This window comes from Apteryx rowi, unplaced genomic scaffold (assembly GCF_003343035.1).
Source record: "Apteryx rowi isolate R43461 unplaced genomic scaffold, aptRow1 scaffold_7, whole genome shotgun sequence".
Classification (NCBI taxonomy): domain Eukaryota; kingdom Metazoa; phylum Chordata; class Aves; order Apterygiformes; family Apterygidae; genus Apteryx; species Apteryx rowi.
Genome location: NW_020450982.1, coordinates 2011941 through 2039764, shown reverse-complemented (window position 1 = coordinate 2039764; position 27824 = coordinate 2011941). Strand labels below are relative to the sequence as shown.

At 42.2% G+C, this 27824-nt stretch overlaps 1 protein-coding gene across 5 annotated transcripts in view; it reads left to right on the top strand.

Moving 5' to 3' along the window:
• The window catches only part of ELAVL4 (ELAV like RNA binding protein 4), a 68212-nt gene extending 56710 nt beyond the window's left edge, over positions 1–11502 (top strand). For 2 of the 5 annotated variants that reach the window (XM_026086825.1, XM_026086826.1), the window contains exons 4-7: positions 1351–1504; positions 1894–2119; positions 3523–3561; positions 8011–11502. In XM_026086825.1, the coding sequence (XP_025942610.1) occupies positions 1351–1504; positions 1894–2119; positions 3523–3561; positions 8011–8338 (747 nt within the window). In that variant the 3' untranslated portion in view covers positions 8339–11502. Of the gene's footprint in view, positions 1–1350; positions 1505–1893; positions 2120–3522; positions 3562–6903; positions 6907–7989 lie in introns of all 5 variants that reach the window. The other 3 variants (XM_026086828.1, XM_026086827.1, XM_026086829.1) reach the window with 3 other exon arrangements.
• Positions 11503–27824: the final 16322 nt, after the last annotated feature.

Genomic DNA, 27824 nt, shown 5'->3' with positions numbered 1-27824 from the left:
TTAACCTTCTCTCTGAATGTTAGTTTTACAAGTGTACAAATGTGCAAGTTATAAAGAAGTTGCCAAAAACCTTAAAATCTAAAATCTTTAGAGCTTGTCTCCTATTATGTACAGCAGATTGTAGAAGCGAATATTAGTCATTCACATCATTTTCTGTGTTGAGTCAACATCTATTTTTAGGTGTGGAGCAGATAAAGACAACTCTTTGACACATAAAACACAAAGACATCCATTTGACATCGGGTGTGTTTGGGCTAAGGCTGGAGAAGAGRGGAAGACAATTGCCGAATGCGTTGTATTCGTGGTGGGGACCCCCCCCATTTCCTCCCAAGACACATTTTAAGACATAATGCAGAAAAGTACTGATCTGTTTATATTTAAATAAATCAAGATGAAGTGCAGAATATTCAGGTTTAGATCCAACACTATTTCAGATGTGCTGCAAAGCAATTCTTCATGATCCATGCTGACTATTGCCATTAGGCTTTATCCAGGAATTACTTCTATTACTTTAAATATATATATTATTCTAATTGTATATATTATTTTAAAAGAGGGKTTTTTTTATGCACGTATTGTAATTATAAATGTGTTTTTTCTCTTAGCTCTGGATTTTTATTTCCACAGACAGAACAGCAGTTCAGAGAGAGTTCATTTAATAATTTCCAACAATATACKTGCAGTGCCTCAGCTAGATTTTCTTGTTTATTTGTCCATAATATTTTATGGTCTGATTTGGGGCTTATAGTGCAAGGGAACTTCTGATAAATTGCAGATATGACAATGAGTGTCAGCACACAGTTCCCCAAGCAGATGTTCATTTAGTCTAATTTCCCCAGCACTTCATCCAGAACAGATCTTGCCAGCTCAGGATGAAAACGCCGAGAGAGAGGGAGCACAAAAGATCACTCTGCAAATAACCTGATCTGTTTCAGACACTTCCAAAAAAAAAAAAAAAAAGAAAGAAAAACCTGGAACTTCACAATGCTACGTATAGTCTGAGGTTATTATATGTTGGATACAGTAAATCATCTATACACCCACAGCCCGAAGGGGTAAATTTACAGAGCTGTGCGTAGGAAGCAGCACGTTAATCTACCTCTGAACAATAGTTATTTTGTGCTGCACTTAAGGAACCCTTGCATTTGTTTTTAAGCTGTCTCTAGCTTTTCCTTTGTTCTCCTGCCAGTTCCTGGTTTTGTTGGCTTTGCAGAACAGGTAACCTCCGAACTCTAGGGTTAACCAAGCTAATGTTAAAGCTTGTAATGGGGTAGGAAATAATCTGTCCATTTAAAATGTGAAGGGTGGAGCGAGCTAACTAATGTGCCTTTCCTTTTCTTAAATCCCTAGGTGTCATATGCCCGTCCAAGTTCAGCATCAATCAGAGATGCGAACTTGTATGTCAGCGGCCTTCCAAAAACAATGACCCAGAAGGAATTAGAACAGTTATTCTCACAATATGGGCGCATCATCACCTCACGGATTCTGGTTGATCAAGTCACAGGTTAAAACAAATTTTCTTGATACATTCATGTTTTTCTGAAAACAGCAAAACACAAATGCTTGCTAACTGTTGTATTTCAAGGCAACATGATTTTGGTGTAAAATGCCGTACCTAGCTGTCTATAAATGTAACTGTTTGGAGGCCTACCTGGCTCTTCTGGATTGAGGGGGTCTCAAAATGCAGAATGTTGTTTGTGTAAAATCATTATATTAAATATGGTAGGGTCTGAGGGAGAACGCAGCTGGGGAATAGCATTTTTCTTTACAGGAATCCTTTTTAATTTGCAAGCCATGTGTTCCGTTAAGTCAAAATTAACGTTCAGTTTGTTTCATTGCATAGATGAGGCTGTTCTACATATATTTATTTGTTCCCATGTCTTTACTTCCCAGGTGTTTCTCGAGGTGTGGGATTTATCCGTTTTGATAAGAGAATAGAGGCGGAAGAAGCCATAAAGGGACTAAATGGCCAGAAGCCTAGCGGTGCTACAGAACCAATTACTGTGAAGTTTGCCAATAACCCCAGCCAGAAAACAAGCCAGGCACTCCTTTCACAGCTGTATCAGTCTCCCAACAGACGCTACCCTGGACCACTTCACCACCAGGCTCAGAGATTCAGGTAATCGCCTGGAAAAGAGCTGAAGTTCTACCAGGGAGGAAGGTGTGGGGCAGGTGCTGTGCAGGAAAATATGCTTTAGTTGCGTAGGCTGACCTGATTTTCTTTGTAAAATTAAATATTCTTTCCTGGAGAATGAGGAGGAAAATCTGCTGACAGCAGTAGTCATGTTGTATTTACTAAAACAGCTGAAGTACTGTACAAGCAGATCTCATGAAGTCTCGTAGAAAAAGGGAGGACAGAACAGAGTTACCCTGATAATCAAATGAACAGTTACTATCCTGTTCTTTCTGATTTTTTTGGTAATGCTTTTATTTTCTGCTGTATTATTACAGTTTTGATGCGRCTTACGCTTTGATGTTAATGACAGTGGATTGGTAGCAGGAAAAAAGCAGACTCTATTCCAGTCAGTAGTGGTATCATTAAATTTATTAGCCTGAGATACCTGCTCTTAGTATAAAGAGACTTTGTATTAGTCTTTGGGATGATTCGTCAGGTACTTTCAGGGATGTTTTATGCTTTGCATTCTGAATATTCTGTTTTCATCTGATGCATAAGCCAGTATTAGCAATACCTTCTGTTGTTACTTTTATGTTGTAGAATTAGTTTCAGGCAACCTAGCATTTAAATGAAAAGTTTTTATTAAAGAAAAAAGAAAGGAAAAGAAGTATTTGGACATATTGGCATAACTGAGTTGCATATTGGCTTTAGAAAATTATTGAAAAGTAATGTAAACTTTTCAGTGTTGAAAAGTGCTCATGAATTGAAGAAGAGCATAGAAAAAGTCAGTCATTAACCAACTGATATAAAACCAAATATAAATTTAGTACATCTTTGGTGTGCTAACTGTGTCCATTGAGGTTAACACTGAGCCCTTCAATGGATAAAGGACTTGCTGTAGTGCACGCCAGTGTAAAGCAGATGCTTATACTCATTCTGCGAAACTTGGTGGTCATTTAGATTGACATATTCTGGAGGATTATTATTAAATGTATCCTAATGGGAAGAAAGTTTTAGGTTAAAACAGTTAGAAACAAGACATTTTCCAGTTCCAGGTAACCATAAATATAAGGTGAACAGTAGAATTATTTGCAAAAATTTTGTATTAATATAGTCTAAGACAGACAAATCAAAAGTGGGTTTTTTGTTTTTTAACCAAATCAAACCTTGAAAACAAAGCTTTTCATTAAGAGTGCAGACAAGTTAAAAATTACCTTATATGCTGTGAAGGAAATTTAAACACAATCTGAAACTTAACAGAGCAGGCCGCTAGTTAAACTCCTTAGATGTGTGGGAAACTTGTTGAACGTTTCTTCTTTGAAAATGGGACGCTATTAATAATAGTTCCATTGAGCGATCTTGCCATCTGTGAGACATTAACCCAAAGACCCTCCTTCTCTTTTCAGGCTGGACAATTTGCTTAATATGGCCTATGGCGTAAAGAGGTAATTAGAATTCCACAGATTGCCAGATGTCCATGTTGGCACAGATTGGTGCTACAATTTATTTTTTTAATTCACTAACTTTATTTTTTTTTAATTCCTTTTCTTCCACCAGCATGTCAAATTCTTTTTAAGTTTGGACTTCAGTTGGTTTTGTTACTTTAAAGGCCACACACGCAAATTCTGTGGGTGTTTTTTTTTTTTCCCCCCCCCCCCCAACCTTTTTTTATTTACAGGTGGGCTTCTCAAATGGTTTAGGTGCAACAGCTACAAGCTTTCTAACTCCAGTTGTCCTGCTAAATGGCACTTTGTCCAGAATCAGAACTGTTAACTTGAGTTTTTAGCTAATCTCTGATCTGATCACATAAAGCTTACCAGCTGAAAATGGAATTATACTGCTGTTATCTAAATCTCACAGTAAGATCTTCATTCTCCTACATCTGCCGCCTTCTCAAGTTGACTCTAAAATATAGCTGTGTGCACCTTAATCAGCCCTAAATTTCTTTTGTTACAGGTTTGATAATTTGTTGCAAATATTTCTTGGTGCTTGAGATTTTTTTTTTTTGTTTAAAATAGGGATATGTGTATGTGTGTGTGTTTTTGTGTGCACGCGCGTGTTAAAATTCAGCTGATTTGTAAACATTTATGCTGTTTCACGACTATGTTCCATGTTTGATCTGATAGCCAAAACGAGTTGACATACTGTTAGTGTTTTTTTCTAATGGCACACATCAACACAAGCCAACCTCCCAGCAAAATAAAGGCGTAGTCTTATTCCTGATGTTACCCAAAGATGTCCAGCCAGCCCCCCACAATTAAGATGAGAAAACACTTAATCTTCTGAAATGGTCTACTCGTCACATTTGAAAATTATTTGAGCTTTTTTCTTTTTTTTTTCTTAAAAAGCTCATCCTGTAAATGGTATGGTAAGTATATCTTTAAAGTAGCTCGTAGTGGACACGTTTTAACTACTGCCGCAGTAGCTATCATGTGAATAAATCGCAAATCTTAAGATTACTTCTGAAAGTGAAAAAATGCAGAAAACAGAGCCTTAGCATCTTTCCAGAAGCTCTACCTCGTGAATTTATTAGTACATTTGTTTTATTAACTGTATAGTTAGTGGTGCTAGTGATACGGTGAGTCAGAAATTACCCGCTGATTTTAGCACACGCCGCTTCCCGTGCGTTCTCCCCTCTCGATTTCTCCTTGATACGTTGCCARAAACCTTCCAGAGCTCTTGGGCTCAAGTACTTGTCAGAAAGATGGTTTCGTTCAGGGATTTTTCCCTGAATATGTAACTTCTGCAGAATTTCACTGGCCTTTGGTGTGGGACAGATGATATTTAGTCCTATCAAGCGAGAATTTGACTTCTGATTTCACGTGACCTACAGACGGCAAGAAAATTAGTCACCTACCTTTCTGAAGTTAGGCACCTGTGTTCTTAATGTTCGGAGTCAACTGAGAGCTTCTGCAATGTTAGTCTTAAAAATCACAATACCTTTTTTTTTAATAGTGGTTCTTAGGTGATTTAAATTAGTTATTTTCTCCTCCCAGCAAATCCTGCACAATTGTACTCACTGCACTGGCAAACCCTGCATTTACAGGCAAGGGGTTGCAAAATTTCCAGTATAGATAAAAAAAAAAAAAAAAAAAAAAAAAAAAAAAAAAAAAAAAAAAAATTCTGAAACTGCCTGTAGAACATCTTCAGTGTAGTTTTTCTGGTTTTGTCTTTTCGCATGTAAACCATGTAGTACTGATAGAGACGTGCTGATGGGGAACAAAGGTTTTATTGACACTAATTTCAGATCACCTGCATAACTCATGGCTTTGCTGCTAGCAATAGACTATCTTATATTTGTGTCAATAAACTCGTACTAGTTTCATGTATATTTTCTTGGGAGTTAGAGCAGCTTCTATGCTCAGGGTACATAAATAGTTGAAAGCTACATGGCTTCTTAAGGTTTCCAGGAGAAAGCGTCGCACCAGTGGACTATATGAAATTTTAATCCTTTACATCAGTGAAACATATCTTAAAAATGCAAAACCTTAAAATACAGCATAGTGTGACATGCACAGCTTTGTGCATTTATACAGATTTTACAATAACATCACTTACTGGGTCTATGCATTAGCATTGTGCTTCATGTTAAATTTAGACATAGCAGAAAACAAGTTTTTGCTGGTTTACATATATTGCTAGCACAGTTTCCATTTGTCAGCATTGGGCTTAAAGTCCCATCTCTAAATTGGAAAAGAAATTTAAGCTGTTGGCTTGTAGATCATTTACAAGCTCTCAGTCTTGGACAAGGTGAAGTTTTATGGTGAAGAGAATTAGTATAAATTGGCCTTGTCCAGCTAGCTTTGTTTTCAGCAGCTGGGGAAATACGGCAGGATAGTAGAGCCATGCCGAACCATTGCGATAATATTGCTAGTTTCAGTATCCAAGAGAGAAATTAAAGGATGTTGCGAAAAGTGACGTTTGGTAGGAAAATTGCCATTTATTTTCTTATAAATGGATTTTGCAAACCTCTATGTGTGTCTGAGGGCCCAGTGCTGTGAGCGTTTGCAAACTGCTCATTTATAGTATAGGTACACCCAAGTGATATTCCTCAGCTTAAGATGTATATTCCAATGTGTCTCATTTCCTCAAATATACATATAGAGTGCTGTCAGGAGTCAACAGAATAGGGAGCAGTCTTCAAAGTGTGTAGCTTCTTTTGTACTTATTTAATAGATACTGCGTAATACAGTTTGCTAAATGCATGTGAAAATATTAGAAATGCTAAAGCAGAAATTTTGGAGAGCGTGAGAGCTAACTTCCTACTCAGCTACTTTGAGGTTTTTTTCTCCCCCTCCATCCCCTCAGTCCTCACTCAAAGTGTCCTGAGGAATTATTACTCATTTGGGGTATTAAAATTCATCACATCAAAGTTACATGTGAAACTGGATTTTTATTAAGGTTTTTCCTTTATTTAGTTATTTTAAAATGTATTGCAAAGTGTAGCTTCAGAAATCATGTCTTTTTTTTAATCAAAATTACGTTGAACTCGAGGACTGATACTGCTCAGGGTCTTCGTTAGCAACCTCAACGATGGGCTGCAGTGCGCTCTCATTGCGTTTGTGGGTGACCCTGAGCTGGGGGGAGAGGAGGGGCGGTCGGTGTGCTGCAGGCCGGGGCTGCCGTTGGGAGGAGGAAGGGGCTGGCAGGAGCCTCGTGAAGCTCGGGAAAGGCAAATTCGGAGTTTAGCACCTGACTGCTGTCTCCAGCTACCTAGAGGAAGCGTTGGAAGATGGAGCTGAGCTCTTCTCCGAGGTGCGCTGCGAACAGGCAAGAGGCAGCAGTAGCAGGTTGCAGCAGGGGAAATTCAGCTGGATATAAGGGAAAATCACTCACAGTGAGCGTGATCCCAGAGCAGGGGCTTGGAGAGGTTGCGTAGTCCCATCCTTGGAGGCTTTCAAAATTCACCTGGCCAAGGCCCTGAGCAGCCAGCTCTAACTTCAGAGTTAGCCTTGCTTTGAGCAGGAGGTTGGACTAGACAACCTCCACGTTATCCTGTGATGCTTCTGTTTTTATAAACACACTGCCTGACTTTAGGTTTCCAATGTAGTGCTTAAATTCAGAAAATAGGCCACAAAATGAAAAAAGTTAGAATGCTAAATTAGATGTTCCAGGAGCATATCTGTCTCGCTGACTATTCGAGGAGCCTACGATCCTGCCGTGGACGATGAAGTCTCACGGTACGAAGGTATTAGTTGGCAAAGGTTCACTGATTAGATTTATGCACTCTTTCACCCTACAGTTGCTGCGTAAATCTTCTTTAATGTATATGGCCAGCTTTAGGACTTTTTTATGAAGAATGCAATGTACGTCTGTTAAGAAGCATGTTAGGAAGAGAATCAGAATTTACCACTTACAGAGCTCTCCCTAAACCTCATAGTATTTTTAGCTAAAGAGGCTACTATTATGAAACACCATTGTCAGGATTCAGCTATAATAATCTTTAAAATAAATCTTGAGGGATCTGTTTTTTCACCACAAACTAGTCAAAAGTAAAGCATTAGATCTCCATGGCCCTGAAACTACATTATTTTAATAATGGAAATACGTGGTAAATTGCTACAGGCCTTTTTACATGAACTCTCATTTATGACAGCATGAGCAGGCCCTTTTTGACCTAGATTGTGCTTAAGCATTTCTTTTATTAGCTCATTGTATACATCTAGGTTTATGCTTGAGGGGAAATGCCTTAATGCCCGGATTTGGTCTTTATATTTAGTACAGCTCCCCTCCACTTAAGTAGGAGTTAGAGACCAAAGGTGGCTGTGAAGTCATCTTCCAGGGATTGGATGGTGAACCTTAATTAACGTTGGATTGTTTATTTTAAAGTCTTGGTTCCGTGTACTTTGTGCCAAGAGATATATTTAGAATAGACCCCTCTTTTTATTTGGTAGGTTCTCTCCGATCACAATTGATGGTATGACGAGCCTTGTGGGAATGAATATCCCTGGTCACACTGGGACTGGATGGTGTATCTTCGTCTACAACTTGTCTCCCGACTCAGATGAAAGCGTGCTGTGGCAGTTGTTTGGTCCCTTTGGAGCGGTCAATAACGTCAAGGTGATCCGTGATTTCAACACCAACAAGTGCAAGGGATTTGGCTTTGTCACCATGACCAACTACGACGAAGCTGCCATGGCAATTGCCAGCCTTAATGGATACCGTTTAGGAGACAGAGTATTGCAAGTTTCCTTTAAAACCAATAAAACCCACAAATCCTGAATTTCATATCCTTACTTACTAAAATATATATATATAAATATATATACGAACAAAACAAAACAAAAAAAAAAACTCTTCAAGGCTTATATTCAACCATGGACTTTATAAGCCAGTGTTGCCTAAGTATTAAAACATTGGATATCCTGTGATGAACAGGAAAGGATTTTATAATGCTTAGAAAAAAAAAAACCTTTGATGCATTGAATGTTCTTTCATAGCTGTCGTTGTTGAATATAATATACATAGATAACAATGTGCAGGGATTTTTACCCGGCCAGCTAGTTTTACTACCTTCCTTGAAGGTGGGTCTTTTTAAGATGACCATTCACTCATTTGAAAAATAAAATAAAACAAAAACAATTTTTACGAACTAATGGGATTAAAAGCAAGAAAAAAGATTTTTCTTTTCTTTTCTTCTTTTCAAAACATTGATCCAATCAGATTGGTAAACCCCCCCACATAAATTAAAGAGGAACAATAAAAATTGCAAAAAGAAGAACATAATTTTGCAACTTTTTTTATTTTTCCTTTTTTCTTTTATATCATGTGAACTAAACAGTCTTCTGTTAGGGAATGGGGTAAAGGGGGATACCTGATGACATAACAATTTAAATAACATTAACAATGTTGCCAAAGAGGTGGTCTCTTTGCTGAAAATGGGTTTCAAGAAAAATCTATTTTTATAAAATATAAAGAATTTTTACAAGAGAATCTGGATTTGAGAAAAAATATTTTGACTGGCTAATTTAGGGGAAATTGACAACTTTGTCATGTTCATACTGCACTGGTAACTTTTTAGAGATCAAGATGTGTGTTTTAAACTGGATTAGTAGATTGTTTTTTGAAGGATGGGCTACAAACAGATGATCTTCGTATCTTTTCATAGCATGTAATAAAAATATTAAATACAGTACGGGAGAGTGTTCTTCCCAGGCACGCAGTTACCCACAGTCAAAACCCAAAAGCAAGGAGATGAGTTGCAAGACGGTTTTTCTTTAAGTCATCAGTATGGGATATCAGCAGAACAAAAGTTAAAAAATTAATTTTTTGATCAAAAACTTCCTTGGTTTGAGCAGTAGGTGCTACAAAATTATTTACATATCTTAGTATCATAGTTAAATGTAATGTGTTTAGAAAAAATACATTTGCTTTAAATTTGTTAAGAATTTTCAAATTCACTTTATAGCCCATGCTAATATAATTGGGCTGTGTTGGCACATTTGGAACACTGTTTATGTTGCTTGAAACACTTATTTATTTAATTGCCGATGTGATGCATATGGCCAAAATCAAATATAGCTAGTTTGGCTAGTCTACTTATTTGTTTACTTAAACTATGGGAAGAAGCATATTATTGTGTCATTTTGTTGTGTGTGTATGTGTATATATAATATAAATATATATATATATAAAGTTATTTTTTCTTTTGGTTAATTTATTATAAGTTGTAACACTTTGCTAGTTTTGTTTGTATATGTCTTAAAATGTTTTCTTATGATACTTAAGTGACAGAGGTATCAAGGTAACTTGTGTAGAAATATTGTTTGATATATTGTCATGTTTGTTGTGAATATTTTTTCTTACTGCACAGTAGAAAAGAAAACAACTGGGTCTTTATTTTAATGTAATTCAGATTGGGGAAAACAGAGCTAAGGGAACAAAATGACTGAGGGGGTGCTCTCCCATGTCCAGTGCACTGATCATTTTAGTATGTTTGTGCTTTGTACGGTTATATATTTAAAACAAAAAAGGGTCATGCTCTTCCCTGAGTACTAGAAACAGTTACTCGCTATGCATAATCTAGTTGATAGTTAAATTTGCTATTGCTTTTCTTGTCTTGTTATATAAAATCTTTTCAATACAAGTTTAGTCTTAATGGTAATAAAACGTTATGGTTATTTATAACTTGTGCTTATTTTGTGCATTTTTTCCATGCTATACCCACTAACTGCATGTAGACTAAGTATTGTTTTTTCACACTGAAGAGGCAAACTTTTGTAGTAGACAAATAACTAAAGCAAAGGCTGCATCATAATTTTATCAGTTTTTTACTTTAACAATGTTAGATTTTAGTTCAAAGGAACACTCATTCAATGTTCAGGGAAACCTTTATACATCATCTGCTATGAATGAGCGCAGTTTGCTGGGAAAGTTTTGATGCATTTGCTAAGCATTAGTGGGGAAGGCATGTCAGAATCTTTTCTCTACGATGTGTTTTACTATCTGAATAATAATAATAATTTAAAAAAAATCTTTCTTAGGACCAGGCAGTTGTATACTTTAGTTATAATGAATGACTTCATGTTAACCTTGCTAGTTTAGATCATTTCTGAGGGAAAGTATTGTAAATGTTTTTTTCATAACCTTGTTGTGTTTGAATTATTTGTACTTTAATTGTCCAGACAATAAATGAAAGTGTGTAGAATGGCTATGGACTTTCCACCTTTTTAACCGTGTTCAGATGTTTTAGTAATCCCAGCCACACCTCCAATGTGGTAGCTGTTGTAGTCTGATTTCAGAAGCAAGGTCTTAACGAGAGATAAAGGTAATAGTCAAACCAGATTAAGCATATTCATTATTTATTTTTTCCTTCTGAAGGTTAGAAAGAATCGGACATTTAAGATGTTTAACACCAAATACCAAACTGTAATTGTAATCAAATAACTTTCTTTATTTGAATGTGGAAGATACTGAAGGATTTCTACTATATACAGTATTTCTACACAGTGAAAATATTGACTCGGTCAATATCAAGATTAAGCAAAAGTAGCAAATTTTGGCATTATACAGTTTTTAAGCCATCATTTAGTTTGATTGACTTTTCTATGAATATGCTATGAATGTCATGCAATATGAAACAGTTTACATATTATCTGCTGTACGACAGTATATATGATCACCTTCCAAATTTGATTCTTTTCACCATGTATTATAACTAGAGTTGATATCTCTTTCAGTTGATTTGTTTGAATCCCATGAATACAAATATTCACTTCATGTTTATGTTCTGTAACATTCACTAATTGAAAATATGTACCTTGTAAAACTGCGACATTGAATTTCGTAACTGAGATTAGGAAAAATATATCAGAGGACTGGATGGACTGTGCGGTTCTTCAGCTCCTTCACCTATTAATAAACTCGTGTTTTTGTGAGATTAAGTTCCCATGTTGGTTATAATAATTAATTTCAGGCCACAGAATGAGTTTGTTCTTAAATTTCAGCTTGCTTAATTCATCCTTAAATCAACCTGACCATTCAGTAGTAAAACATGAAAGTTGTTATTTTGCTTTGTTTAAAGACTGGGCCCTGACAAATATCTTCCATCCATCTATTGTCAGACAGTGTGTGTATGTATATGTGTGTATATATGTGTATATACCTATATATACACACACATATGCACATGCGTGTGTATATATATATACACACACATACACACTTCAGAACACAGTACAACATGCAGCAAACTACAATAACAGAATTTTTTTTCTAATGAAAACTGAACTTTCAATTAAAAATAAATCCATGGGAAGTAGTGGTTGTAATAAACCTAACAGATAGTACAGTGTGCACAGTGTTATTTTATCACCTCATTTTTCCACTGTCCTTCCTTCTGTGTACCTTACGAGATGAAAATCACGGTGCAGCCTGGCTGCTCTAAAGGCAGAAATACGGCTGCACTGAACACAACCGAGTTTTGCTGTTGGCTTCAGAGAGGCCAGAATTTTGATTCAGATTATCTCCCCCCAGTCCACTTCCGCTGAATCAAAGCTCAGTTACTCATCTCCAACATCTCGGGAATGCAAGATAGCTGTCTGGAGAGGAGAAATAGGTCACCTCTGTGGGCTTAGGTGAGCTGCGTGAAAGCTCATGTGCACATGTGATGAGAAAGGACRGACTGTGCTAGTTGTCAGGTTGGGGCGCGCTTTGGCCATGGCCACCGACAGACGCTGGATAAAAGCTGTCGCGGATGGTTCCTCTGCTCACTACACTGATCCTACCTACACATTGCTAAAGTCTCACCAAAACACAAGGTCTGCCCAGCTGGGATAAGACCCACATTTTGCTAACACTCATTCAAAATATCAAGTTTTATATTTCTTTTGTGAAAGGGTAGTCACGTTTTGTTTTGTTTTGTTTTGTTCTTTCCCCAATTAGCAAGCCTGGTGCATAAATGGAAAACCACCCGGGGGAGGGAGCGGCCCCCCTCGGTCGCAGTAAGGGCAGGACTCTGCAATGAAGGGAAACAGCAGCCTGCTGAAAATTATGTTTGGCGCCTCCAAGATAGCAGTGAGCTACCTTTACATTTTTCCTGGGGGAAGTCAACTTACCTAGTGGCACTGGAATTGTGACAGTCGAGCACAGACAGCCTGATTCAATTAATTGCTTCCAGCAGGGCGGCCTGGATGCCTGGCTCCTGGTGAAGGCTTTTAACCGAGCGTTGAATATTGAGGCTTAGGATAGTGAATGGGGAGAGGCACACGCAGAAGGTGCTGCGAGGAACCACTGTCTCCATCGCCTGCAGAAGGTGATGCCACCTTGCACATCTCTGTTAAATGACTGCAGATAGATGATGTAAATCGAGGTCAAYACATGACCACATAAAATTTGCTCCCTGCCCTGAAGATCTTACAGACTGAGCTAGCCGGACCACAGTCATTCCTTGTACATCCAGCGCTAAATGACAGAGCAGATCCAGCATCACTTCACAAAAGTGTTGACATCTCAGACTAGGCTGGCATCTCTCTTTTAAAACCAACCAACTTTCTAAACGCAGGAGCTATAACAGGTCCAGTCTAGCTGAACATCAGCAAATCACTGTGGGGGGGGAAGACGCGACTTCTGCGGGAAGCTGGACCAAAAAGCAACACCCTGGGGTGCTGCATGGTCACGTGAGACATCGCGAGCATTGGTGTAGTGCAGTCCCCGCCTCCAAAAATGCTGCCCCTTCATCCCAGGTGTATCACAGGGGTATTTTCCATAGCCATAGCAGCCCGCTTGCAGTGTTGTGCAAAAGGCACGTCCGAGGCTTGAGAAAAGGAACCGCAAACGGGCTCGAGCACAGTAAGACTGCCAGGGCCTCCAGGAGACGGGAAACTGATTTTACAAAGAGACACTGAGCTCCGATTGCTTTGTTCCCATAAACTCCAAAACTGCATTTCAAAAAGATTGTTGTTCTCTGTAAATCTATCAGGGACACGCACTAGAAAGGGAAGTCGGAAGAAAAGCAATGAAAAAGGACAGTTTGCACAAAGGCAAATTAATTTCACTTGCCCACAGTGTATGGCACGATATCAGCTGGTTGGTTGCTTTCTGGCTATCAGATTAGCAATCTTCTGAAATAATCTTTCAGCAGAAATAGCTGGGAAGACCACACACATACACGCACGCACACGCACACGCACACACACACTCCCCACTTGCAGAGCCACTTCTCAGACAAGGCTTGAAAAGTTGTTTACCACATATATCTATGATATCACTGATAATTTAAACACTGGTCCAGCATATTTTTAAAAAGCTTAAACTATTTCATATTCAATTTCATTCAACTTTCAGATGTTATGGGGCTGCAAATTATTTCTTGTATAGTAGCAAAAAAAAAAAAAAAAGGCAAAAATAAAATCCTAAAAACCTTTATTCTGTCCAATCCATAGAAAAAAAACCTCTATTCTAATCTCTAAACAGCAGAGTTTTTACCTATGGGCACTTTTGACCGGGTTACTACTACCACTTACCTATGGGCAAGCCAAGCTGGTTCGCTTTTCTCCCCAGACCTAAAGCAAAAGCCGACGCGCTGTGTTCAGAAGCGGGACCACCGCAAGGCCGGCGTAGTGCATGGGGCTAAACCTCGGCGCGTCTGACCCCGCACGGGCGCCCTGTGCCCAAGCGCTGAGCCGCTAGCCCGGAGGCTCCCGCGCGGCCCTGTGCACCCGGCCCCGTGGTGGCCGCCGCGCACGGGCGGCTCCTGGCCAGCCCCGGGCAGCGCAACGCTCCCGCCGCGTGGAGCCCTTCCCTTGAACCGGAGGAGCCACATGCCGCCGTTTCCCCTCTGCTTGCCCAGGCCCCGCACAGTAGCCGTCCCTCGGGCAGGAGATGCAGCCGAGCAAGGGTCTCCAGCCTTAGCTCGGTGTCCTGACGTCCTGGTGACCACGAAGGCCCTCCGGTCCCCACCAAGGACGTTGCCGAGGGCTCAGAGAGGTGCCCGGTGGACACCCCTCTCCTCGAGAACGGCAGCGTACCAGGGCTCCCGCGTTGGGGAGTTACTGCAGCCACAGAATTAGCACTCAGCAAACCCCAAGGACGCTATTTCCCCACTCGGGACGCGCCGGGCTGTGGCCGCCCTCGCGGGAGCAGCTCCCGGTGTCTCTCTCTCCCTGCCCCGAGCCCCGCAGCGCAGCATGGGCCGCGGCRCAGTTGCACGGCCCCCGTGAAAGCATCCGTAAAGACAGGCGGCTTTATCAAATTAGCAGGAAGCAAAAATAAAATCCCCGAAACTTTGCAAATGAATGTAAGCAACGCCAATGAAAGCGCAATCATTTAAAAATAAACCCTTGACAAGGAARGGAACCCACCAAAGGGAAAGGGGGTTTAAATCCGAGGCCTCTTCTGTACTGGGTATAAATGCACACTGATTAACCGCCTTAGCAACTTTTTTCATAGCAACATCTGGGGAAACTGACACTGAGGCCCAAAATACTTATTTTTATTTAAGTGAATTTTAAACACACACGATCATTAGCTCTTCAGTCTGAGCATCATGACTGACTAGAGCTGCCACTATCCATTTGCTTTAAAGAAGCACTTAGACTTTTCTTCACTTGCATTTTGTTTGAATTGCACGGGTCCTATCAAAACGATATGCAAGAATTAGCTTTTTACAAACAATACAATTCTGATTTTAAATCAGCACATGAGACACTTAATTAATTTTGTAGGATACGGAATCTGTTGCAAATATACAGCAGTACACCCACACATCACCATCTGCTGTGGAGAATTAAATGTACAACTCACAAATGAAATCCTGCAAAGTTGGTGCAAAAAGGTCCTTGCTTGAATTTAAACAAGGCTGTGGAAACCTGCAAACACATTGCAAAAGATCATGAAAACAATAACAAATTTGTCCATCTGTGAGTCAGTTGTAGCAGGGTTGGGGTTTTTTTGTTTTGTTTTTAATACTGGTATATTTGCAATAATTGTTGCAGCTTACAATGCACATTCCATAACATGTATCTCAGCTCTTCTCATGAATAGAAGAAGAAGTCATTCATGTAGGCACTCTGCACAGGCTCCATTACTCCAGACGAGGTGTTCTAAGACTTGGGGGGAAAAAATGACAGAAATACCACTTTTTTAATACTGGATTTAGCCACAAATTTGAAAAATTGGCAAATATGGCAATTGTTTTGGATGCTGTATTATTAGAATTATTAACAAACACTGTTCTACTGCAGCGAGGAAAAATAAACATCAACAACTACTGCTGCCATGGAAGAACTCTAACAGACACAAATATCTGTATCCTTTTGACTTCACTGAAGCCAAGTTTTCTTTTTCTAATCTTGCCTCCTCATTTTTTTTAAGATACTGTTTTAAAACGAGCTCATAATTTTTACACCTAGCAGCACTACATGACACTAAGTACTGGGCCCTGATCTCCTGCACTAAGGCAAGTATCTTGATACCACACAAAGAACATTTCTTCATTCGTTGCCAAGAAAGCCCTTTTCCCCTTGGTCTAACACGGCACAGTAAAATGCAGGGGTGTGTATGAGGAGGCTAGAGCGGACTGAAAGCAGATATCTTTGTACAATTTGAGCCCTTACCTTCTCAGAGAGCTTAACGTTAGCCCCAAGAGAGCTGAGACCGCTGAGGGCCTGCTGGAAGCTGCGGGCTGTGGATGAGCCCACATCTGCTCCTCGTAAATGCTCACCAGGTGCGTACCTCAAAAGAGTCGCCTTTGGCAGCAGTGTGATGATTGAAGCTATACCAGCGGACCCTGAAATACAGAAATCCTTCCCATTTTATTTTTAAATAGCAAGTCAGGAAACACAACAGCATTTTCTGCGGTTATTGTTTCATTTTATCAATACAAGACCTACAAACACTCTGCTTCAAAACATACATATGATGCTATAGAGGCCAATAGGATCTGGACGTCTACATACACATCCCGAGCACCATGAGGTTATGTATGACATATAAGACACTTGCAAGACAGCATTCCCTTGCCCCAGCCAAAAATGCTCTAGATTGGTGTTCTTACAGGTTTTTTTGTAAAGTGAGAAGATATTTCAGACTCTTCCTTTACACCTCCTAAATCCTTTCTGAGATGCATGTTCTTTTTAACATACATTTATCCCCTCACACACCTGGGAAGTATTCTCAGTATACGCAAACGGAGTATAATTTATGCTGAGGGGCCTGTTGCATGTTTAACTCAGATAAGGTGTATCAGTAATTAAGAAATGCAGCRGCAGAGGTACAACTCGCATGTAAATTTGTAGAAAGACGTCTATCAGCTGAATGAATGCCACTAAAGACCATTTGAAATCGCTACCTAATCAGAAAACTATACACATATAGTCACTGCCAGCATTTTTATGAGGAATATTATCTCTGTCCTGAAAAATGAGCCTTGTCAAAGGGGCGGAAGTGTGCGTATATGAAGGGAGCCCAAACGTGTCACAAGGGCAGTGGTTCTTAGACAAGCTAGGAAAGCTGTGAGCAAGAACGTCCTAACTCCAGCTAGAAGCCACCTCCAGCAAAGCACCAAGCTGCCTGCCCACGCTGAGCAGCAGCTGAAGGTAGAAAGATCTCAGCTTCAGCAAACCATGTCCAAAATTTAGCATTAGCACTGAGGAAAGAGCAGAAAGACACGAGGAACACATCTGATATGGCTGGGGATGGCAAGCAAAAGAAGCCAGGCAGTCTATCTAGCAGAAAGTTGTATTCTCAAAGTTGCTTTAGCACCACTGCAGCCACAAGAGGAAAACGGGAGCACTTCTGGGTCACCGGGGCATGAACTACCTTGCCACAAGTTTTTAAAAGTCAGAGGGACAGGAAGGAAAAAGCTTTTCCTGAACACACAAAGCGCAATTTGTCAAGAAAAAAAGAAAGGTTTCTAGGGCATGTGTTTTACTTGCGCTCACTGGGGGCGGCTCACTGCACGACACATCCTGCCCATTGGTCCTGCAAGCGTCACCTCTTCACAGGAGGTCTGGGAGGCACTGGGAGAAGGCCCTTGCTTTCTGTCGCCTGCCTGTGTCTGGAGAAAGAAACCCTCCAAGCCAATTCAAGACGCCGGGCAGTGATCCTCCCCATTACTCTGCTATCTGGCCACGTGCACCAGATGGGACCGGTGCTTTTTGTCACCGAGTTCAACTCCCCCGCACTCAAACATCTAATTCTTTGGCTGGATCTTTAGCTGACATAAACTGCCACTGCTCCTTTGAAGCATACTGACCCAGCAGTTGTTTTCTGTTAGGAAAAAAAGAGAAGTTTGGTTAAAGAAATAAACAAACAGCCAGTGGAGCCCTGCTAAGAGCTGGAGACCCAGCACTTGTAGCTGCTGTCTTCTCCACCACCTTTCTACTCCCAGCCTGGACTGTCTGGCACAGCAAGGAGGATGGGAAGGAAGAAAGGTCTTAGGAGATTGGTTCAGTCAGGAAGGTGGTCCCAGGAGGAAGCTGTTCTCATTGGTGGTGCCTTCCTGTCCTGCAAAAGAGCTGAGTCCTAGTTTACAGGACAGCCAGCTCACTGCTCCTGTCTACCAAACCTGGCAATGTCTGTTCTCCTCCCCTTGCCCCATCAGCCCTTTGCTGCCACACAAGGGGAGCCACTGCTGTGCGTGGCAGCCGTACCGGCGGCACCGCTGAGCTGGGCTGGGTACAGACGTGGGTGCCCGAAAGGCAAAGGTGGGGCAAGCGGGGATGGGGATGTTTCTGCAAAGCACTGAGGAAACACCTCAAAACACAAAGAGTCCAGACTGCCTCAGCAGCCTGTGGGAGCTTGTTCAGTGCGTCTTTGCCTGACAGACCATAGCAGAGAAAACCACGATGACAGATCTGCCAAACTCTCCCTGCTAAGTCAGCTGGTCGAAGATTTTGTTTTGCTTTTTCAGAGGGTGAGTGAAGTGTCCTTGAATCACTGTCTAGAATAATGGGAAAAGGAGAGCAAGCAGCTTTTGTGCCAAACCTCTTATGTTCCCTCCATAATGTGACTGTGCTGCACTTGTGAATGATCATATTAACATCTATTAGAGAAGTTCATGTGCTGGTAACGGAAGAGATGATTGTCAAACCACAGTTTATCTATTAAAATACCCAAAGCAGTAGTATCTTCTCAGCTAAATTGAAAAGAAGAGAAGAACCCAAATAGGTTGTTCACTGCCTAAAACCAGTACATCTCTGGGTACACACACATACACTTCAATATGAACTGACTGTATGTGTATTTTCAATATTAAAAGATAAAATATAGTTCTATACCATGTTATAAACTAAGTTTGTGCGATGGAACAGATTTTTACAGCTAAGTTAAAAGCTCTTGAGAATAAGAGGTTTATAATGGAAATGCTGACAGACTCTGAACTGTAGCACTGGGATCTCTCTTGCTATTATGACCAGATAAACCAACAAGGTAATTCAATGTAGTGTTCCAGCTCCGAGACACTAACATACTCCTTCTGGTCCCAGGCGCTGAGGGAAGGTTAAATATAAAACTTAATGAAACTGCAGTGACTGACTACAGAGCTGGATGGTTACCCCTGCACTAGGGAGAGGCAAATGTCTTTCCTGGGGGGGCTCTAAAAGSCAAGTAGTGACCGGTTGCTTCAAGTGCAAGCAGTGGCTGGAGCATTATGAAGTTTTCCTCAGCTAAAGCTAAGTGGCTGGATAACAAAGCTTGTAGAAAGCTGTAGAGCAAACCCAGTCACTGCACGCGTATCAGACCCAAGAAATGAATAAAAATAGAGACACCTTCCAACACAACCTGCACATGAAGGATGCTGAGAGTGTGAGCAGTGCTCACAGATGCTATGGGGCATACACCTGTCATCTTTCCCTGCAAAACGGCTCCAGAAGGCCTTGATTTATCAAATCAAGCACCAGACAATCCAACCAACTCAAAATGCAATGATTGCAGGGAAGCTCAGGTGTGAATGGACATTCAGAGTCACTGCCCCGGTCCCAGAGTGCTTCTTTCTGGGGTCTGAGGCAGGAGGTACCACGGGAGCTGCGCTAAGCCTGCAGAGCAGCTCTCCAGCTTGTGCCCAAATAGATGCTGTAACTGCAGGAAGCAGAAGTGCAGTTCTTGCCACACTGTAACACCCAGAAAGTTTTGCTATTCCTTTTTGTGCCACATATAAAACTTCCGAGACTTCCAGGAGGCACACGCACTGCCTCTGCTTGCACGTAAAAGCCTGAGCAGACTTCCCGAGGTTGGTGGGCTGGTAGCGCTGCCTATTGTCAAGACCGTCTGACATTTCCAATTACAAGACTCTACTTTCAGCTGCTTATAACTGTCATATTTTGACCAGTAACTTGTCATTTTCCATCCTGGGCATCTGCCTCAGGCTGAATTTTTTTGGAAAGCTTCAGCCAAAACAATATAGCTATTCCCAAGGGCAAGGCCAGGGAACAATGCACTGTTTTGTAATGGTAAAAGAGAAAAAGAACTGACATCCTCTTCTTTAAGATGCACCGCAGCTCCTCACGCTTTGGGTAGGGGAGTAGAAATTTAGTAGACTGGTGACCTTTGCATTAGGGATGTGCTTTTCATTACTGCTGTGAAAATCCAAGCAAGTGTGGCCAAGTGAACACGTCTGAAAAAAATCCAATCAAATCTCCTCAGCAGAGACCTCCTTGAATAGGAATTGCTAAAAACTCTGAAGATCCTGTCCCGGTTCAGCTCGTCTTGCCCTGCTCAAAGCTCCAGAACGGGATAGCTCCGTCCCCCACAAAGCACTGAGCATCCAATTCCCTGTGCAGCGCTCACTGCAGCGCAGACTGCTCACACAGTGTCCACCAGGAGTTATTGGATACGTGTTAACTCCAGGCTAGAGGATCAAAGCAAGCTATTCCCTGTGGTCACAGTTCCTCATCGCCATGCTATTCATGCAAAGAAAGAGCCCTGGCTCTGGATGACCTGTACTCTGGCATCCACACCATGAGGGGAAAGAATTAAGCCAGACTGGCACGGGAGCGAGGGGAGAGCAGACTTGGGCCAGGATCCGGGTGGAATTGCAGCTGAAACGACTGGTAGGGACAGTCAGACAGGGCTGATGGGTTGGGTGAAGACTGAGCAACAGCACCAGCGTGGGGAAGGCTGGTGCTGAACAGGGAAGGGGACTGAGCGGAGGAAAATGAACACAAATAATGGGGATTGGGCCTAGCCCAGCAAAGAGTTGGGGTGAGAAGTGACAGACCCAGAACAAGGACAGGATGAGGGGAACAGGCAAGGTAATTTGCATCCATCCCGAGCTGCTGGCTTTCCAGAAGCAGGAATGGGATCCAGGATCCTGAGTCTCGCCCTCCGGGGGGCTGCCAAAAGGCTCTGCGCGATCCTGCCATGCCCTGTTGGAAACGGCAGATTTTACAGCTCCTAGCACTGCATGGTTTTTCCTAGGTTCCCATCCCAACAGCATGAGTTGCAGGTGGAATTGCTCTGCATCCTTGAAATCAGGCACCAARATGAACAACATACATTTAGCAACCCCATGTGAAACGTCTGGGTTAAACGACCTTCCCAGGCTTGCAGAGGAGGCTTTTGGCAGACCTCGCGCGCTGCAGGGCACCGCTCAGTTGTCTGAGCCGCAACACCATCCCCTTCCCAGCTGCATTCACCACAAACGCCTCCACTTCCACGACAAATGGAGCAGGGACCTGCAGAAAACAGCCTCCCCTGCTAACCAGACCTAATTCATCCTCCAAGCCAGCCTCTCCCATATACTGACTGTGGCAGGAGTCCTGCAGGAAGAACAACATGTGAAACTGTTTAAAGACTGCAACATTAGGTGCATGTACAAGTGATTTCTCAGGGAGTTTTTGTTCAGGGATTCCCTTAATTTTAAGTATGAGAATTTACAATCCTTAATCGTGTTCCTTGAATATGGAAAGCTGTGAGAGAGAAGGTGGAGGGAGTTTTCCTTCTCAAAAGTTATCTTCGAATGGCTCATCCTGCCTTTACAAAAAACTGATGTTTACTACTGCAATACATTTATTTTGAAACTGAGTTCATCTGCTGTAAGAAACTACTCAGACCATTAATTTTGGAAACCAATGCTGGAGAGATCATGAATGTTAAGAATTCTAATTATGTTGGGTCTGGGAAATTTAATGAATAAAAGAGACTTTTCATAAGTATCTGTAGTATTTTAATATCATTGGCATTAATTAAAATATCTGGAATTTTTAAAGGCTCCCCCTCCCTCTCCCTTTACATTTTTTACTTCTAACACTAGAACAGACGCATCATTTTGCTAAAGCCACCAAAAAAAGTTCTTCGTGGTTGATCACCTCATTTATAATCATGTCATGGCAGGAACAACCTTCTGCTGAAATTTTGTTTATGCTTCAAAAATCCCCCCCCAGTAATTTCTTTCCCACCCCCACCTCCCAAGCACCAGCAGGCCTGGATTTGTCTTCCATGCAGGGCCGGGAAGATGAAAGTCCAGATGATTTGGGACTGTGCAAGGGACTGAACTCTCAGTGTCTGATTGATGATACTATCCATCTCAGAAGATAGTGAATCCCTCCTTTAGAGCTTAGGGGAAAAAATAGGCTAACCTTTGAATTCGTACTTCATCATCTTCCACTGGCATCAGTGGCTTTCTGCATGCCGCTGGGGTCTGCAGCTCGCTTTGGCAGTCACAGGGGGTCAGAGGCAGCAGCAACGCCRGCTTTCTTCCCCTGCTATTCAAAGCAGCAAACACACCGGGAGAGAAGGCACCTGGTTTTCTGCAGACTGCTTTGCAGGCAGGGTGGGTTCAGTGCCTAGTCCTGCAGAGCTTACAAAAGCCCTGGCTTTTCTAGGGCACATCGGGGCACTATAGGGTGGGCAGATCGTGGCGGTCTTGATCTCTGCTGCTTATGCTGTGAACCCATCTCAGCAGTGATGAACTCAAAGGCTGGAGAGAGCTCTGCCATGACCCTAAGCTCTTGTGAAGTGGACTTATTCCCTGACCTGAGAGTTCAGAGGAGCTCAGAAACATAAAAGGCTCCTTTTGTCTCTGATCTTAAGCTCACAGTTTTTTATTTGGATTTTTTTTTTAAGTATCTAAATATACAGTCACTTGCTAGTTATTAATAGTGGGACCTCACCTTATTTGATGCTATTCTCACTTCTTAGAGTGTCTAATTAAAGGAGGGATACAGCAACTGCCATGTGCTGCTGAGCCACTTGCCTTGATTGAGAAAATGGAGTCAGAGGGTTTTCTGGCAGCTGGAAGTGCCATCGACTTCGTCTCTGATGTAACCAAAACAGCTGCTGTTGCTTGGTCAGTGCAAGGTCAGATGCAGCAAAACATCAGGCACAGTGAAGGCGCTGACATGCCTTCAGAGGCACTTAAACAGGTACTTTCTCTAGAAAAGGCCAAAATTGTAGCTGCCTGAAAAGCTAAAGCAGCATTTTGTAGTGGATCAGGGGAAGGAGAGTTTCCACTAGAACAGCAAATAACAAAAAGAGGAGGCTGCTTTTTTATTTCCACCAAATTGGGAACAGTCTCCTCTGTCTCAAAGGTGCTTGGCTAAAAACAAAGCTGCTCCTGTTGAGATGCTGCACAACGGCGCGTAGCAGAAAAGAGGCAGGTCACTGCTTCCTGGCAGTATTTTCTCCTCCACGGCAAATATGCCAATTCAGCAGGCTTCCCAGCTTGCTTGTGCTTATTTCTGTGCCGGGCACAGCCAGGTGTCACACAGGTGAGGTTGCACRCAGACATACAGGAAGCCCAGGGGGGTTTTATCTATTTTCTCCACGTGGCTGAGAGAGCACTCAAAGACGCCTGCTGATTTTGTATGTTCTGTGCCGTGGAGAAGAAAATCGATGTGGGAACTACAGATGGCTTCAGTGCTATAAGGTAATCTAGGCTCCTTTCTGACGCAAACAAAACTGATTTATTCTTAATGGCTTAACTTTACTGACCATTAGATTTTGTTTCATTATTCAAAGGCAAACACTGAACAAGCATCTCGTGAACAGTGGCCCGTTCTTTCAGGTGGAAGGAGGTGAGAACCATTCCTGTATCCTTTCTGAYGCTTGTTTTAGTGATTTCACACGGTTTCAGGAAGCTTTCCTTCTGAAAAGCGCCTGAGGTAGAACTCTCTTTAACACGGCTCTTTTTTCCATGCCCTGGGATCCAGTATCATTTCCATGGTTATTCTGCACTCAGGGCTGCTCAGCTGTCCTGAAGTGTTTGTCTCATCATCTTGGAGACTGCACCCCCACCCAGGAAAGCAGCAAGGGACAAGCTTTCTGCTCTCTGCAGGTTTTTCTCCCAATAAGCCAGAAAATAATGTTTGTTTCGCTCATATTCTTAGCTAGCGATGGATTCCCCACCGAGACCCCCTGCCCCGTCAATTGCTGACTAATCGTGCCTGCAGCAAAAGTAATCCAAACTAGGAGTTATTCAGCAGCAGCAGAAGGACCCATTAAAACAGATTATGCTCTCTGCTCCCTTTCAGTACTCATTTTACAGGATCGAGCTGCCTGGGCCCTGCCCCAGGGCACACACACCCCGTGCTGGGCAAAGCTCCCCTGCAGTGTCTGCTCGGTGAGTCTGCGAGGCTGGCACCTACAGCAAAGGGCCAAGCAAAATTTGGGCCAGCCTAAATTCAGCTGGCCGCTCTCAAGGGACTCGGGTGATAAGGTGATGCTTAGAGGCAGGATGTACCAGGAAGCTGTTGTGGGTTTTTTTAGCTTTCTTACCCTGGCCCACAGGCAGCAATGCAGCTCTTGCAGCTTGAATTGCCTGAGCCTTCCTCTGACAAACCTGACAGTATTCAGTGCCTGTGGCCTCACCCCTGGAGAAAGAAATTGCACTGCAGCAATGCCCAGAGGTAACCCAGCCTAGAAACTCAGTTGCTGCCAGACACCGGGAAAGACCTCGGCCTGGAGAGGAGCAGGATTTCTGCAGGCCATATGGAACAAGCAGTTTGTATTTACATACCTTCCCCCCCCTTAAAGCAGCTTGGTTGCAGGCCTTCATGTCTGCCCTCGGGCACGAGGCCAATCGCTGGAGGTTTGGTTGCCGCTTTGAAGTCTCCATCTCAGTCTCCGGTTTCAGACCTCGACCTTCTGGAGGCACTGTACTCTCTGCCTCTCCACCGTTGTGCCGGGGGCTATGGACTCTGCGCCTGAGCAACTCTCGCTGCTTTTACTCAGATGCTGAGAGTGCTGCAGGGACCCCTGGGGGTGCCCATCTCTTTCCAAGGGAAGCTACCTGTGCTCTTCTGTTCAGTGCCTAAATGCAAGCGTGAGTCCAGGAGTTATATTTCTTGGGCATAGGAAGCCAGTCCGACTGCAAGGCTAACAACCCTTCTTCCAAATGGCCGCAAGAACTGCAGTGTATAGAGGGCTTGTTACACCTGCAAGCTTAATGCAGCCACCTCTCRCTGAGGAATGGCAGCTGCTAATGTGATATTTCGGAAACAGGCTGGAGCTGACATGAGCTATAGGATGAGTGAGAGCGACAGAGCRGCGTTACCTCAGCTGGACAGTGAATCAGCCATCCTTTCTACGCTGGAAAGCACTGCTGCACGGTTAATGATAAGTGGCTAGATCTTGCAAGACTTCCTCTCTCCACTTAGTTTAATTGCGTAACATTAAAGTCACAGCCTAAGCCAGTACAGGAGTATGCAAAATGTACCTATTTACCTTGCAGGTTTTTAAACATACAGAATTCAAATAGGTTATGTAAAGCAGCAAAATCTACACAATTTAAATTGGCCTGACTTCTGAAAGCTGCAGGTACCAAGACCTGAAAGAAAGCCTGCAGCTAGACTGAGTATCCAAGGGAGGTCCCTTTTGGCATACAAAGATCAAGCACTAACTGAAATTCAAACATACCCTTACGCCTAGTTTTTATCTAATTTCAGTTTCACGCAAAATAATGTTGCCCTAGAAATAAAATTTCCCCATATGTCTGCGGCAGCTCTACAATGGCCATTTAGTGGAGCAGTAAAGCAAAGCACTAGGCACTTGACAGCTCTCTTTGTGTCACTCTCAACACGCGTTCTCATTCTAGAGAGCGACTGCCATGTATTCCAACAGGGTTGCTTTGCCTTCCTGAAGCAGTTACATGACTTAAGAGCTTGGTCATCTTTTTTGCTAATAGGAATTGTATATAGGGGCAGGACACAAGTAGAAAGCACTGCACATTAAAATCTAGCTAGCTCAGGACACCAGTAATATGATCTACACAGCTCTGCAAAATGAATTTTTATGATTTTCCCAGCTGAACATGGTTGCATTAATATTTCATTACTAGATTTCACTATGATTTTGGTCCTGTTACTGTCTCAACCAATTTATTGCTTGAGAAGGTTATTTTTAATCTTCAGCAGTAACTGAGAATATACCCTTAGAAAACCTTTCCCAATGTGGAATTTCTTTGCTGTTTCATTATAATTGAGGTGATGTGGTATCCAACAGCTCTTTATGAGAACAAAATATATATTGCAATTTTAAGGGGGGGGGAGGCTTATCTCTCAGTTTCTAGATCAAAAGTCTATGTTATCCACTTGACTTAATTCTGAACGATAGAATTTCAGAAATTAAGAATAGGGAGGATGAGTTAAAAAGACGTGATCTCATACAAAGAGGCTGAGTTTAGCTCTGAGCACTCAGCCCAGCTGGCCTCTGGGGTACTATAGTGCTTGAGCTCCAGCAATTTGCCTTTGAAAAATGAAGGTGTTTGGGCTCTGCCTCAAACAGGGTCGAGGGTATAAAGACACAGGCAGCTTTAGGCCAGATTTTTCCTCTCCAGCCTTGTGATTTAGGGCCTGTGTCTCAGAGCCAGTCCTGGCAGCTAGAGAATGAAAAAGTGCTAGTGACTGCACAGGGAGCCTGGTCTTAACACTGTAACTCGCCAAGCTCACTCAGCACCTGGACCAGTGCTTAGCACACAGGACACTTACTGAACTAAAATAGGGAAGAAAAACTCTCAAAAAAAGCCACCCTCAAAATCTGCTTCACAGCTACAAAACATCTCTCAATACCAACCGTAAGTAATTAGTGTTAATTATTCATCCCCCTGCTGATCTGAAAAGCATCCTCCCTCTCCCATTTCAGATCCCTCCAGACAGGTATAGGCACCGATACTGTCGCTCAGGGACCCACCTCCCCTCAACTCAAGCCTGAAGGATGCAGGGGAATGTGCCSTTTTGGCCCCTTATTATATCCTCTGGAGTTTGCTCTCTTGGCCTTTCTTCCTGGGTAACTTCCTTGTCCTCTCTGCAGGCTTACTTTCCTGAATATTCTGGGGATATATAAGATGGGAAAGGGGACAGGGAATTCCCTATCGAACACTGATGTGCAGCACAACTACCCCTTCACTGCCTACCTGACTTGTTGCAACAGCTTCACGGAGGTATCTGTAGGCTGTGTTGTTCTCCTCTTCCAGTCTGTGCATGATCCCAAAAGCCTGTCCTCTTTCTCCACCTTCATCAGCTTGTCTAGCAAATACCTGCTCTTCCTTTCTGCCATATCATCACAGCTGCAGTCACAACAGTACCACAGTCCAAAGACATCCTGAAAGGATCAGTCTGGTACCTATCRCCAAATAAGCCCAAAGTTTGAGTGCAGTATATTTAATGACACTGATACTTGTCAGCAGCAATCTGTCAGATCTTGGTACACTTAAGGTACCTGCATTTTGAGGGTTTTTACTGTTCAACACTTCTTCTAAAACCTCTTCTGTGATAATCATAGCTCTTCTAATTTGGGGACTTAAAAACAATCCAAAGCAGAACCAGAGAATGTACTCTGACATTTCACGTTTCTCCAAAATCGCCCGGCTTGCTGGTGAGTGGCCCCAAACAGAATAGACACTCTTACTAAGACTGACGTACTCATTTGTATGTTTTGGGGAGAAACCAGGAGGTGGGCTCGTACTTATCCCTTTAATGGAATCCAAAAATGACACTAATCCAAATCAAATGGTCCAACTTTGACACTTACAGCAACAAACAACTCATAAAAGCCTTCCTAGATTCTAAACATTAGGTATATTCTTCACAGCAAAGATGAGCAGCAGAGTCAGATTTTCTAGTGAAAGCATTTTCTCCTGTAATCTTTCCAGATCCAAGAATTGTAACGAGTGCATAGAAATTACAAGCTGCTATAAAAATTACAGAGACTAAAACTACCATTTTATCCTGCATTAGAACAATTTTAACATTGTTAGAGGAATACATCTCAGCAATTTTAAAATTATTTGAGTCATGACAGAAAGACTCACAACTGCAATATTTAGCTTTCAGTT